General features: G+C 41.7%; 1 protein-coding gene across 1 annotated transcript in view; it reads left to right on the top strand.

Moving 5' to 3' along the window:
• Positions 1 to 14,421, top strand: part of Csmd1 (CUB and Sushi multiple domains 1) — a 1,626,901-nt gene that overhangs the window by 1,553,445 nt on the left and 59,035 nt on the right. The window contains exons 50-51 of the mRNA XM_085844142.1: positions 2,691 to 2,876; positions 10,274 to 10,468. Of these exons, the coding sequence (XP_085700268.1) occupies positions 2,691 to 2,876; positions 10,274 to 10,468 (381 nt within the window). The remainder of the gene's footprint in view (positions 1 to 2,690; positions 2,877 to 10,273; positions 10,469 to 14,421) is intronic.

Below are 14,421 nucleotides of genomic sequence, written 5' to 3'. Positions count from 1 at the left end.
AGGCTTCATATCTCTGAACTTTGGTCCAGATCTCTCTCATTTCTCTTGCCAATGGCAGGAGCATCCTGAGAGATTCTCTACCAATTCTTCCTGGATGTTCCTCTCAGTGAATTGTGAATCAGTGGCAGGTCTTTTCAGGAGAGCAATAGAGTAGGAACATTTATTTTTAACTAGTGGTTTAAATATGGAAGACAATGCTGGCTTAAGTTCAGAGTCTTAGACATATAATCCCATGGGTTGAACAGAGCAAAGAATCACAGGAAGTAACTCACTGAAGGCTGGAGAGTCAGCAGTGGCCCTCACCCCAGCTCCTTTAATGAACGCTCTCCTGGGGATAGAAACTGTACTTCAAGTCTCGAAGCAGACTGCTCATTACTGAGCAGACCATGTAGGAAAGATTCTCCAGAGTCCTCCAAAGCAGAGTTCACTTTCCTTTGAAAGATTTTAGGTTGAACAGAATCATCTGTAAGCCTGTCTGACTTGGCCCCCTGGGTAAAAGCCCCTTTTATGAGTGTTTCCTATGAGCTTGTGGGATGTTATCTTTCCCACTTAACCTGCAGGAGATGTCATTTCATTCCATGCTTGCCCTCAAGTAAGAATCTTACAGGAAGTGGAGACTGGGCACAGTGTACGTAGTTAAGTTGGGGGGGGGACATTAGGTTTTGAGAGATAGATGCGTGGTTACCTGGAAGAAATGGAGCTATATAGTGGAGAATGGAGACATGGCAACATAATGGGATACAAAGAACTTTTTAAAAAAGACAAAATCCATGACATGTTCTAGATTCACTAAAGATGATCAGTTTTCAAAGGCCAAATAGGCTTCCGGTGGATAGCTTTTCTACTGGTAAGTTTGTTGGACAGAGAACAGTGGTTTGGGAAACACTGCAGTTATTGTTTGCTATTTTGAACACTTTCCCCAAAATAATGGTTACACATCAGCATGACATTTGTTATGAGTTAATATTATATTACATGCAGCAGATATTTCAGAGGGTTGAGTTTATGAAATGGAGGTCAGGAAGAACATTAGCGCTGTAGAGAAGGGAGGTATTCTGGGAGACATTGTCTTCTATACATGGTGGGGCCATTGAACTCACAGCAGCTCAGGCTTCATGCATAAGACCTGCACAGCACTGAGTCCTACAGTATATGCTACAATGGACCGAAGAGGAGTTGACAAGGCCCTGTTGTTTTCTGAAAATCTTTTGGCAGTTCATGGTTACTATGAGAAAGAAAATTATTTTCCTTAGTAGTGTTGCCAGTGGCAAGTGTTCTTGCCAGTAAAGATCTCCTTATTTAGTCTTGCCAACTCCAATTAAACACAGTATTTCCAAACCCCCAAATCAGAAAAAGAAGAAGGAGGGGGTAAGGGAGGAAGAGGAGGAGGAAAAGAAGAGGAGTAGAGGAGGAGGTAGAGGGAGGGGGAAGGTAGAAGAAATTGGGGCTGTCCATGAAGAAAGGTTTCAGTAGGCATGGGAGGAGAGGGGGTATGAGAGTGTAGTAGGGTAGACATCTAGCATACTGTGCATGTGTATGAAGGTATCAAAAAGAAACAAAAGCCAACACATGAGAAATAGTAGAGCTTGAATTTTCTACAAGCTTGACATCTAAAAATAAACATTCATTTATTTTTTCCTGTGAGCGTGTGTGTGTGTGTGTGTGTGTGTGTGTGTGTGTGTGTGTGTGTGTGTGATGGTCAGAAGATAACTTGGTCAGGTTAATTTTCCAGATTACTTAGAAGTTCTTAGCTTTGATTTGGATGCACCGCTGAGCTTGAGCAAGCCATTTACCTTGGTACAAGCTTCCTTTGTATTCATATAGCAACATTTGCAAGGCTAAGTAATTTGTGGGAAAAAGCATCCCTCTTGCTCACAGTTCTGGACTTCTAAAAGTGGCATGGAGTAGGGTCATCACTGGTGAGAATCCCCTGCACATCAGGAAGCATCACGGTGGGAGCTTGTTTGAGAAAAGTTGATCCTATGATGAATCAAGAAGCCAGGGAAGTTAGAGGAACCTGACTTGCTCTTTCAACAGCTTTGTTAGCTCATGAGAACTACCCTGGGTCCCAGGAGAAGACAATTGCTTTCAGGATGAGAACCTCCAGAGGCCCCCAGCTCTTAAAGTTCTTACACCTTGCTTCTACAATAGATACAATGGAGATCACATTCCCAACACAGGAGCCGGCGAAGGGTCTGCCAGGCAAAGCACAGCATCTTTTACAAGAAGCTATGTGTTGAAGAAGAGAAGTTGGGAAAAGTGGAGAGGAAAGGGAGGTGGGCAGCTGCACATTCATGCCTAATTCCTGCGGGTCTTGATGATGGTAAAGAAGTGGCCTACACCTGTCCTTCTCTCTACAGTCACCCAAGGTAGAATGTGTGATTGGTACTTGAACACACAACAAAACAATCATGCCGACTGTGACTAGCCTGTGTCTAAGTGAAAGTCATCACCCAGACCCTCCAGTATCTCTCAGATACAGTGTTTGACACTGAACTGTTTTCTACCACTTCAATAAGTCTTCCACTGTTTCTCATGAATATTTTGCATCCTTAAAATTCTGAAAATGTGTGTACTTTTGACAGACATGAAGAACATGATTAGTAACTCTGTCTCTGAGTTGAAACATAATGACAAATTTTAACACAGTCTTGTGAGGATAAGCATGGTTTTCTTCCTTATCCTTTCAGCTGTGTCCTGTGGAATTCCAGAGGCTCCAGGAAATGGCTCATTCACGGGCAATGAGTTCACCTTAGACAGTAAAGTGACTTATGAATGTAATGAAGGCTTCAAGCTGGATGCCAGTCAGGAAGCCACCACTGTATGTCAAGAAGATGGCCTGTGGAGCAACAGAGGAAAGCCACCCACATGCAAACGTAAGTGGTCACGTCTGATTGCATGTCTGAGTCTTCACTTTGACCTGCATTCACTGAGAGCCTGGGTGAATTTAACTTCCAGAATCCCTTCCCAGTGTTGTGAAGACCTGCTCTCTTTTATCCTAAGAATACAAACAACTCCCACAGAGACAACTCCCACCACTTAAAAAGAGCTGTGTAACCCTGGATGTTAGCCCAGGAAATTCTGTGAATCCCATCACAATCTATAACATGTAACTTACCTCGTCACACCTTATTCTGACTGCCATCTTAAGTATGGGAGATACTCAAGACCCTGACCTTGAGCTCAACAACACTCAATGTAAAGTGTGAAATGTGAAGCAATGGGAGTTCTGGCCTCCATTTCTCACATGTTTGAGGGCTTTGAAATAAGAGGCATTGTTTCATCTGTGTTATTTATTATGCACTCCTTATGCATATCATGGGCTGCCAAGGGAAACGCCAATTTCATTTGTAATGTGGAGTAAGACATCTAGGAAGCTATTTTCAGTCCATAGTAATATCCTTGCATGAGTCAAACATGAGTGAGTAAAGGGAAGGGGGAAATGATATAATTATACTTTAATTAAAATTAATAAATATTTTGGAAAGAAAAATTATTCAAGCATGAAAAGTTTGAATACAGTGTAAAATATAGACTTAAATGGTAGAAAGTCATGCTGAGAAGCCAAGTTTAACAAAAGTTACACACACATGCCTACACACATGTGAATACTCATGTATAAGCACACATATACACATATGTATATATACACATGTACATGTGAACATAAATGCATTTATTTTTTCAAACATAAATTTATACAGCAAGAATTTTGTCACTGACATATTAAAATTTTTCATCTGGATCTAACTTGCCCTTCTAGTATTTGAAAACTTAAAAATATATAACATTATTTTTGCTTTAATGATATTTTAGTAACAAATATTTACTTGACCTTAAATTACAGAATTTGTTTTCTTTTGTCTTTTTGTATATTTTGGTTATGTTAAAATTTTAAACTCTGGATAAAAATGTACACAAGTTTATGCAAAATCCTTATCAGGACAGAAAAGCAAAGTCAAGTCTCACCAGAAGGCTCACCACCATTTCTTACTCTAGATCCAGAGAGATCCAGCACCCTTTTCTAGACTCCAAAGGCTTCTGCACACATGTGGTACACAGACATTCAGAAACACAGAAGAGACATGTGTCACATTCAACCAGTCTTTTTCATGACACTATTTGTACTTAAAATGTAAACCTACTGGATTATCACGTTCTTTCCCCTGTTACTGTGAACAGTTAAAATCCTATGAAAACTAGGACTAGTCCTGGGCACAAAGGTGAACTTCTAGTTACACACTGATGGAGAACGTGGCTGCCTTCGCACTGTGGGGGAGTCACTGGGCAGGAGACAAGAAGGTATCTGAAGACCAGAGGGGAGCAAGTCTTCTATGTATCAGTCAGCACCTGCAGCAGTGGCCATGGGCTTGCCCTATCACGTTTAAACAGTAGACAGAGAAGCATGAGGGGACAAGTCAGAATCTGACAGCCACCCTGCAAAGCAGGACAAAGATCCACCCCACCCCATTCCTGGGTAATTCATTTCACCAACATCTGTGTTAGGCGAAAGAAAAGGAGAACCTAGTCCTCTAGGGCCTTCGAGCTCTTCTGAGGACAAGAACCTCCTAAGGAAACTCATTCCTTTCTAGAGTCCTTTGTAAAACCAATAGAGTTGTGTATCCAGGAACTGAGACTACGGGTGGCTCTGTCATCATTACCCAGACTGAAGGCTACTTTAGACTCAGTTACTTGTGTTTGCTCTAGGGCTGACACAGGATAGCAGCAACAAAACTAATGTTTTTTTTTTAAAAAAACAGGCATTTATTTACTGTCTGTCTGGACAGCTAGTCTCAGGAATTATATCCAGGACGTTTAAACTTGACTCTGCTATAAACCAGATGGACAGTGAGTAAAAAGAAGAGCTTAGCTGCAAAGGTGCCTGCATCCCTCCTCAGCAAAGCTCAGCTTTCCATTCACCACACACTGGAATCTCCCCACCCCATTTCCCCAAAATCAACAGAGAACGCCAGGAAGACTAACCTACCAACACCTCTAATCTTATCTGAAAGCAGCCAAGCTTGAGAAAAAGCAATAAAGTCAAGCTTCCATTTAACAGGGCAGCCTGTGCATATCAGACACATGTCAATGAAGAAAGACCACATGCCAAGGTCTCATAATAACAATATAAATGCTATAAAAGCCCCAAAGAAGGTCTTCCCCCTAAATCCACCGCTCTTGTAAAAACATTCTCACTGAGAATTACCTAGATGAACCACAAGACAAAGGACTTAAAAGAGCAATCATAACTTCAATCAGTTGATTATTTCCCGACCTAGTGGTCTTGCTTCTTCTGAAGTTCCACTGCTCCGCCCATTTCCCCTCACACTCATCAGTGCAGGCTGCTGATGCTCTGCAAAGACTCTGCTTCAACTGTGAGTGTGAAGGAAGGGATGATTAAATTATTTCACTCCAAAGGTATCTAATCATAATTTTACAAATCTAATTAAACATGCTCCAACTAAATGTGGTAATAAGACAAACTTTGCCACATGAGCATGATGTGGTGAAACCCCTAAAAGAAAATAAAAAGGCAATTATACTCCACACTTCTGGGATGATTTGACAACAGGGAAGATTCCTGATAAGGACCAAATACTACCAAAGAGGATGCTTTGTATTTCTGGTAGCAGCCTCATCATAGTATGAAGGCCTCCAAGGAAAGAACAGCTGGCTGGCTTTGCTGCTTTGTCCCTGGCTCAAAGCGTCAATAAGAAACCAGGTTCTCTCTCCACAAAACTGACAGCCAGGGGTTAGAAATAGCTCAAAAACTGATAACACATACCACTTTGTCAGAAGTCCCAAGTTTAGTTCCCAGCACCCATGTTGATTGGCTCAAACCACCTATAACTCCAGCTTTTTCTGGACTTTTTCTGGACTCTAATGATACCTGCATTCTGTGGCATACAGACAGACACACTCACCTGAGTGCCTGAGCACACACAGATGATAGATAGATATTTAGATAGATAGATAGATAGATAGATAGATAGATAGATAGATAGATAGATAGATAGGCAAATAAAACAACCCTATTTATTTTAATGTAAGCTAAGATTTCCCAGATCAAATGCAAGTGTCTTCTCTGCCTCCTTGAGATTCAGATGTTGGGAAAATATGTTTGTTGTATAATGACTACCCATAATTTGTGATTTCAACTCTTAGTTTAAGAAGTACAGTTATGTTTTGGTACAAAAATTGTGTCAACCATGTCAACAGTGAGTGGCATACACCATGTCAAGTCTGTTGGGATGGACTACTATGAATGTTCCCTTGGTTAAAAGGGGAAAAAAAATCCTATGGTGGTTGTTTTATTTGTGTATTAGAAGGGAGCCTATATTCCTGCAAAAGTACAAACAGAAGAAATGTCAGGTTTGTGAACAACCTTGCACACTCTACAAGTTGCAGCATTTTTTTTTTTTTTTTTTTTTTTTTTTTGGTTTTTCGAGGCAGGGTTTCTCTGTATAGCCCTGGCTGTCCTGGAACTCACTTTGTAGACCAGGCTGGCCTCGAACTCAGAAATCCGCCTGCCTCTGCCTCCCAAGTGCTGGGATTAAAGGCGTGCGCCACCACGCCCGGCTTAAGTTGCAGCATATTTAACTAACATAGAATCAACCATGAAACTTTAGTCAGTTGTCAACACTACGTACTGACTACATTCATGATGACATAGACTTGTTTTCCTGTAGTCCTCAGATATAACAAATAATATTTGTATCTCCCTTCAAAGACTTTGTTTTGTTTTTTTTTTTTTTTGGTATTTGTCTGTTGTGGTATTTATATCCTTCATGATAAATGTATGAAGGTTTTGCCTACTATCTACTTAGAGTAATTAATGGAATGGATTTTGCTTTTTGTGTTGACAAGAAAAGTATAAATCAGAGAGACTCTGGGAGAACTCCCTACACAGGAGGGAATTCTTGCCTGGGTTGACTGAGCCTTGACTGCCTTGTTTGTGAAATGTAAATAATAATAATAATAAAGATGATGATGATGATGATGGAGATGGTGGTGATGGTGATGATGGTGTACTCATGGTTATGGGAGTAATGGGGGTGACTGATAGTGAGGATCATGTTGTTGATGGAGATGACACTGATACAAAATGAGTTACACATCTAGGCAGTAACTGTCCTCTAAGTATCCATCTGGAGGTTCAGGTAACTAGCAGCAGAAAGAACCCACTCTAATGCATTTCCATCAGTATAAACTCATGTTTTCTTGAAAACCACGACATATGGCCACTTCTGGTACCTCTGGATATCGCTTGACTTTAATCCTCCAGTGAGGGACACATTTTCACGTGTCACTCAGGTAACTTGAGACTCAAGCCCCTGCTGCCCTGCTTCATCTCCCTCAACCCTCAAGGCTATGAGCCGAAGTGTATTCTTTGTTTCCAGAGGTTCTCACTTTTGATCCAGTTCTCACCTGAACGCCCTGGACTGCTCTATCCTACAAGTTTCTCAGTGTTGTTTTGCCCTGTTCATCCTTTGGGTCTAACGTCAGGAATAGACGTTAATAAAATAGTCAGCTCCATGAGTTATTCACTATCACACCTAAAAGCAGACATGTGTCTCTCACCTCTGCACTACACGTTGGATCTTTCACCTCCACTTGCTTAAAATTCTGCTGACGTATGACTGCTAGAACAGCGTGCTGGGGAAAGGTGACCTTGCGTATTCCCACGGTGACAGGATGGTGAAAAGCTTCCTGAACAGTTACTGAGAACCAGAAAACATGGCCCTTAAGATACACATTATTAAATATCGAGTTTATGAGCAAGGATGTCTTTGAGGGATTTGTTTCCAATTCCTTACTTAAGTTATTCTTTCTTTTCCATATTCATGGCATGCGACATGACACTTGGGGTGCACATAGACAGAAGAGCTGTACATGTCATCTCATCATAACCCATGTGTATGGGAACAGCTCCTCCCTGCAGGGATGCAGATGTAGATAGGCAAACTCACAGATCCTGCCTCCTCCACCATTACACTTGGGAACTTTCCACCATCCAGACTGTATGACTCAGGATTTCACCACCTAAAGTGTGCCATGGATTGTTCAGATACAACTGTGAGCGATTCGTGCTTTGCATAGTCTGCCTACAGATCAGCATTGAAAACATAAAAACCACAGCAGAAGCAGTTTCTGAAAGCCTGAGCTCTTCCAGCAGCACACTAAAGACAGGATGGACTTTGCTTTTCATGCCCACTCAGGTCTTCAGGTTTCCTTCTGAGTGATGATTCTCATTCATTTGTGCTCCCCTCCCACCCTCCCACCCCCTACCCCAGAGTGCTAGTGTGTGTTGTAACGTTCAAGACAGAGGCCACTCACACAACTCCAGACAGCATGCTGTGTAATTTTTATTTATTTTTTTATCACTAGGAATCATCATTAATGGCTCCCCTGCAATATTTACAGACTGCATTTGACTATTGTACACATAGAATGCTATTCATGGCTATCTATGGTCTCAGGGAGAATAGCCTCTGTGAGAGGAAAACTAGCTTATCTTCAGTTTTACCTTGGAAAAAACTATGAAAAGGCATAGAGGACCTAGTGGTTACAGTAAAAATAAACTTGTCGCCGGGTGTGATGGTGCAAGCCTTTAATCCCAGCACTCCAGGGAGGCAGAGGCAGGAGGATTTCTGAGTTCAAGGCCAGCCTGGTCTACAGAGTGAGTTCCTGGACAGCCAGGACTATACAGAGAAACCCTGTCTTGAAAAACCAAAACCAACCAACCAAACAAACAAAACCCAAAAAAACTTGTCACCAATCAGAGGGCAAGAGACACAAATAAACAACTAAATTAGAAGACAAAAGAGGGAAACAAACACTGTTTTCACAAAGAAGCAGGACATGTAGGATTGGTGCTAAGAATGGAATTAGCCAGAGGAAAACTGCCCTTCCACTTTGAGCCAATGCCCGACCCTCCCCAGAATTAGAGTTTGTGATAGATCCGAAGATTAGAAAGCTGGAGTTATTTCCTGAAGCACATACTGGCAAAGAGAATGGCTCCTGCCACACTTCACTGTGTTCAGACTTCCTATGGCTGAAGATTTTATGGACATAGCTAAACATACAGAAAGACATAATTTCGACTGTTAAGCAAACCATTCATATATCCATGGACATAGAGGATAGCTGCTGAATCTACAAACATCTAAAAGACATAAACTTTAGATTGCTTTTAAATTACCAAATTGTCCTTCTTATTTTTTTTAACCTCATTGTTTTTGCTCTTAAATATCCTTTCTTTGTAGTTTATTTGAAGATAGAGCTGGAAGTCACCATAGGAAGAAGAGAGATTTTATAACGTTTCACACAGCAGATTCAATTAGAATGAGTGCGAACAAAATTTAAAAGCAAAATACATTTTATTATTATCACTCCAGGAAAGCTACAATTTCTCCAGCTATTGTTTTTGAGCTCAAGACTGACCAAGCTGGGCCCTTCAGTTGTGTGGGTAACCAGCTGACAGTGACAGATATCAACTATGGAAGCTTTGTGCTTAACGCTGTGGTTCTTGCTTCTTTCTAACTTGTAAAACTCATTTAAGATACCTTTCATACTTTCATAAACAAACCTGTACTTGCATAGCCTCCAAAGTTCTCTGGAGTCTGCTGTCCTGGGGCTGCATCTGAGCCTACAGTACTGATACTGCAGCTGATCTCATGGCTCTGCGCTCAAAAGTCTTTACTGCCTTGAAGCATGGGAAGTCCTTCCTTTAAATTATAATAATAATCATGTTTTCTACAGTAATAACATAGCATGCCTAACTATTTTCATATGCTTGCAAACCTAGTCATATGAATCTATATTGTGTGCATATTTTCACATGTGTACATTTGTGCATATATATTCACATGTGCGTACATGTGAATATGCATGTGTGTTTCCACATGTGTATGTATATTTAAGTGTACATGTATGAAGACAGTGGTGTGCTCATGAACCCATGTATGAATGAGTGCATATGTGCACATGTATGTGACAAACAGGAAAGGAATTATTTTCTATGATTAATTATACCTCAGTCTGACCACAAGATCCCCTCCACTTCTGTAACAAGACAGTAGCTCCCAGGCTGAAATCCCAGAATGCCTCCAGAATGATTATGTGGAAACAGAGAAGTCGTGAAGTAAGAGTTGAGGGCATCCAGGTCACACAGAACAATGAGCTTCTTACCCCAGCAGCCCCTACCTTCTAAAAGCAATGACAGTCAGAGCTGTCGGAAAGCCATACTGACACTGAGGTGTTTCTCTCGCAGCGGTGCCCTGCCCCAGCATCGAAGGCCAGCTGTCAGAGCACGTGCTCTGGAGGCTGGTTTCAGGATCACTGAATGAATACGGAGCTCAAGTTCTCCTCAGCTGCAGCCCCGGCTACTTCTTGCAGGGTCAGAGGCTCTTGCAGTGTCAAGCCAATGGGACCTGGAGCACTGAGGAAGACAGACCCAGATGTAAAGGTAAGTGGTAGCAGGCCCTCTCAAATACAGGGTGCAGAACTCCAGGACACAGCATCAATGGGGCCACCTATGAAGACTCCATCATAATCCTGCTGACTAAAGCAGAGCCCTGTGTTAACATGTCAAGCTCAAACAGGCATTGCAGGATCAAATATCTATTACTCTGCTCCTTTCTTAATGACAGTATTTTATAAACTTCAGAATATTAGAATAGTCAAATTATGTCACATCTGAGCTTAAACACAAATAAAAGCACATGTTTGAAGAGCTGGCTATTCTTCTGCATGACAGCCCTGACAAACTTCTCATCAGGATCTTGGGAAATAGTATTTATGCTGAAGGAATCTGTCCTCCATAATGGCAGTCTAGCAAAGGGAGATGATTATACTCTCAGGTGCATGATGAACGGTTAAATATGAATAAGTAAGAACACGAGACAAAGCTGACATTGTTCAGCGTGCCTTTTGATTTATACACCTCTGATATCCAATCTCCACCAATTGTTGACAGGAAATTATCAAACACTGAAACACGCAGTCGGACTGGGTGAGATTTATGCAGTACACAATGCAGGAAGAATGGAAGCAGAATAAAGAGAGAGAAACAAAGGCATGTGTGATTAGGTGCTTTACATAATAACTTCAGTTCAACTTTTAATACAGCCAATGCTAATTCTTCATGTAAGACAAGCTCTTCCCAGGAACCTAGAGATAAGTAAGGGAGGGTGGTGGCATGAGACATTCAAGTCCTAAATACGAGGACACCTTTCTCAAAGCTACTCTCAGTTTGGCTGTAATGGTTCCTGGTGGCTTGGATGACTCCTTCTGATGGTGTCCAATGCCCGGGCAGGAGCTCATAGTTAATTTCCCCACCATTGTCCTGATATATTTGTCCCACATTTATGCCACTCAGCCATATCCTTAGAGCCTCTTGGTGATTTGGGAGCCCAGAACTAGGGCTGTCAAGAAGGGACAAGGACAGAGGCTTTGACATAACAGGCTTTGGCCTTCTTAAGGGGTTTGTGGGGGGCTTCTGTAGATGCAGCAGGCTCCACATACTCTCCTATACCTGATTCCAAGGCTGCCTGATGTAGCCCTCTCAGCCTATGTTCAAACCTTGGTAAGCAGGGTCATCTTGATGCCACAGCTTAGAGCTGCATTTCCAGAATGCTTTACACCTACAAGTGAGTCTTTGCAAACTTGGGGCTTTACCGATCCTTGAACCCAACCCGGAAGCAGCAAGGTCCCCTTACTAGGAAAGAACGTGGAACCAGGTCCTGATATTCCGGTGCTGCGCTTGTCCTGAGGTTCTGGAAATCAATCGTCCTGACACACACAAACACCTTTGATCTTTAACTTCATCTGGTGTGACCTGAGCCACGTATCAACTGTACCTACCTTCTGACCCTGTACATATATACTGTGTGTGCTGGTGACTGCTTACTATCACATGTGACTGGGTATGAGCTCTGCACCACATGCTGCAATGTGTCTCTTTTGCATGTTACCATAGAAGCATAGACATATTTTTCTAGAATCAGTAGAATCCACCTGAAAGTATGCCTTGCTTTAGATGGATTATTCCGGTCTGGATTTCAGGTTGTCTGTCTTGGCAAGGACAGCCCCTTTGCAATGACATCATCTTGTCTCTCCCACATCTCTGATACCCTTGCTGTCTTACAAAAACAGGATGTTTACGCATACATTGTTCAAGCATCCAGATTGCCCTGGGAGAGTGGTTTGGAGATGGAAATCTATGTTTGAGAAAGACAAAGCAGGGCTCAGGACTGGAGAGTTCACCGGGAGCTATGTGCTTATTCTTATGACTCCACTGAAAGTTCTCTCTTACCTGAAAAGATGGATACTGCTGTCTTGGTCACTTTTCTTTTACTGTGAGGAGGTCCCATGAATAAGGCAACTTATAAAAGAACTTTAATCAGGCTTAGGGGGTCTGTAGGTTACTACTCAGGACTGTGGAACAAAAGTATGGCACTGGTTCAGCAGTTGAGAGCTCACATCCTGATAGTCAAGTAGGAGACAGAAAGGTCACCAGGAATGCCATGTGCTTTTGAAACTTCAAAGCCCACCCTAGTGATATAAGTCCCCAAATCAGGCCACACTTCCTAATCTTTCCCAACCAGTTTCACCAACTGGGTACCAAATACTTAAATCTATGAGCCTGTGAAGGCCATTCTCATTCAAGCTACCATAGTTATTCTCAATTTTTTCTATTTATGCATCTTGAAATCATTTTTTTCATTGGAAAAAGGCTTGCTAATTTTTAGAAACTCCTTTTCAGAAATATAGATGCATCAGAACAGACACTCCTGACTTATTGTGGCGGGTTATGGTGCTGTTGTCTAGCATTCTAGACCTTGTTTGCTGTTGCTAATGCTTTGAAAATGACACCCAGGAGTTCAGAATATTCTCCAGCCTCTTCCCACAGGCCCTTGTGGAAAGGATTCCTAACTTCAGAAACAACTGTTGTCAAGGTTACAGTGCAGCCAGTAATTCCTGAGGAGTTGCATCTGTAGATGGGAAAACACTTATCCCAAATACATTAGCTCCATGTAGCACAGATGGGCCCTCAGGTTCTGTGTCTGACATTAGATAGGCCCACAGCTTCTGCATATGCATACAGATTCTGCTTGTAACATTGGATGGAGCCACAGGGTCTTCACTGTCTGACATTTCATAGGCACACAGGTTCTTCATGTGACATGGGATACACTCATAGGTGTAGCATGTAACATTAGATGGACCCATAGGTTTTGTGTCTTCCTGCCTGGGGCCTTCCAGAGCTGCCTTCTGGAAGCTACTAGAGTCCTGTCTTCACATGTCTTCACTGACTGTCTGCTCACATTCATAGGCAGAACATGGACCTTGTGATTATGGCTGGTTCTCAATGTACAATCTCAGGTAATGGGATCCACTCTCAGATTCTAACCTGTGTCCTTCACCCTCTCCAGCTTCATGGTTTCCATCTCTCAGAAGACAGGAACCAGGTGGCCTTTTTAAAGGGCTCACCCTTCCAGTCTAGCCTTAGCCTGTCAATCTCACCCAGGAAACCAAAAGTGAACTGGCTCAGAACCTAAAGACTAAATAAAGCACTACACTGGCCATTACCCAGAGGGTTTGTAGCCAGGGGGAAAAGCTTGAAGATTTCTTGAAATCTTCTTTTCCTATGTTACAAATTGAAATAGCAAATTATTTGAAAACATTTAAATAATTTTGATGAAAACTGAGAAGATATAAATGGATATTAATTTACATAAAATGATAGCAAGTCTCTTTCATACTAATATAAATAGTATACTTTTATTAACAATAAAGTTTTTTTTTTCAAGCATAACAATAGCTTGTGAGATGAGTGTTCTTTTGAGTCTCTATGGGATGAGGCCGCATGGATGTGGCTGGGCCTTCCATCCTTGCTCAGAATGACTTTAATTATGCTATTTCAGTGGAGTTAAAAGATAATCAGGTAGTTTGAAGTCTAGGGACTGAATAGAGGGCTGTCTGTTTACTCTGAAAAGATACCAGGGACTTCTGTAGTCTTGGGCTGTATTTTGGAGAAGCTATTTATGATGAGCATATGTTATGTTATGTTATGTTATGTTATGATGAGCATAGTGTTCAAATCTCATTTCAGACGCAGAGCTTGGAAGAGACGCAGGAACAGAAATGAGCATGCTCAGTCAGCTTTTGTCTCCAGTCTCCCTCCCACTTTTCCCTTGTGCCCTCATGAATATTCATGTTACCAGTTATCCTCCACAGTCAGCTTTAGTTCAGTATCTAACAGTACTTCTCTTTATAACAAATTAGGAAATTAAGTCAGACAAAAAAAAAAATCTCATCTCTCAGAATAAGCAGAGTAAATAGGCCACCGAGAAGGATTAAAGGAGTCCCAGGTCTGACCCTTCCAAAAGTGAAGAAAAAGAAAGAAATTAGGGCATT

Source organism: Mus caroli, unplaced genomic scaffold (genome assembly GCF_978045245.1).
Source record: "Mus caroli unplaced genomic scaffold, Mus_caroli_1 scaffold_10, whole genome shotgun sequence".
NCBI classification, from domain to species: Eukaryota; Metazoa; Chordata; class Mammalia; order Rodentia; family Muridae; genus Mus; species Mus caroli.
This window is presented reverse-complemented; position numbering and strand designations above follow the sequence as displayed.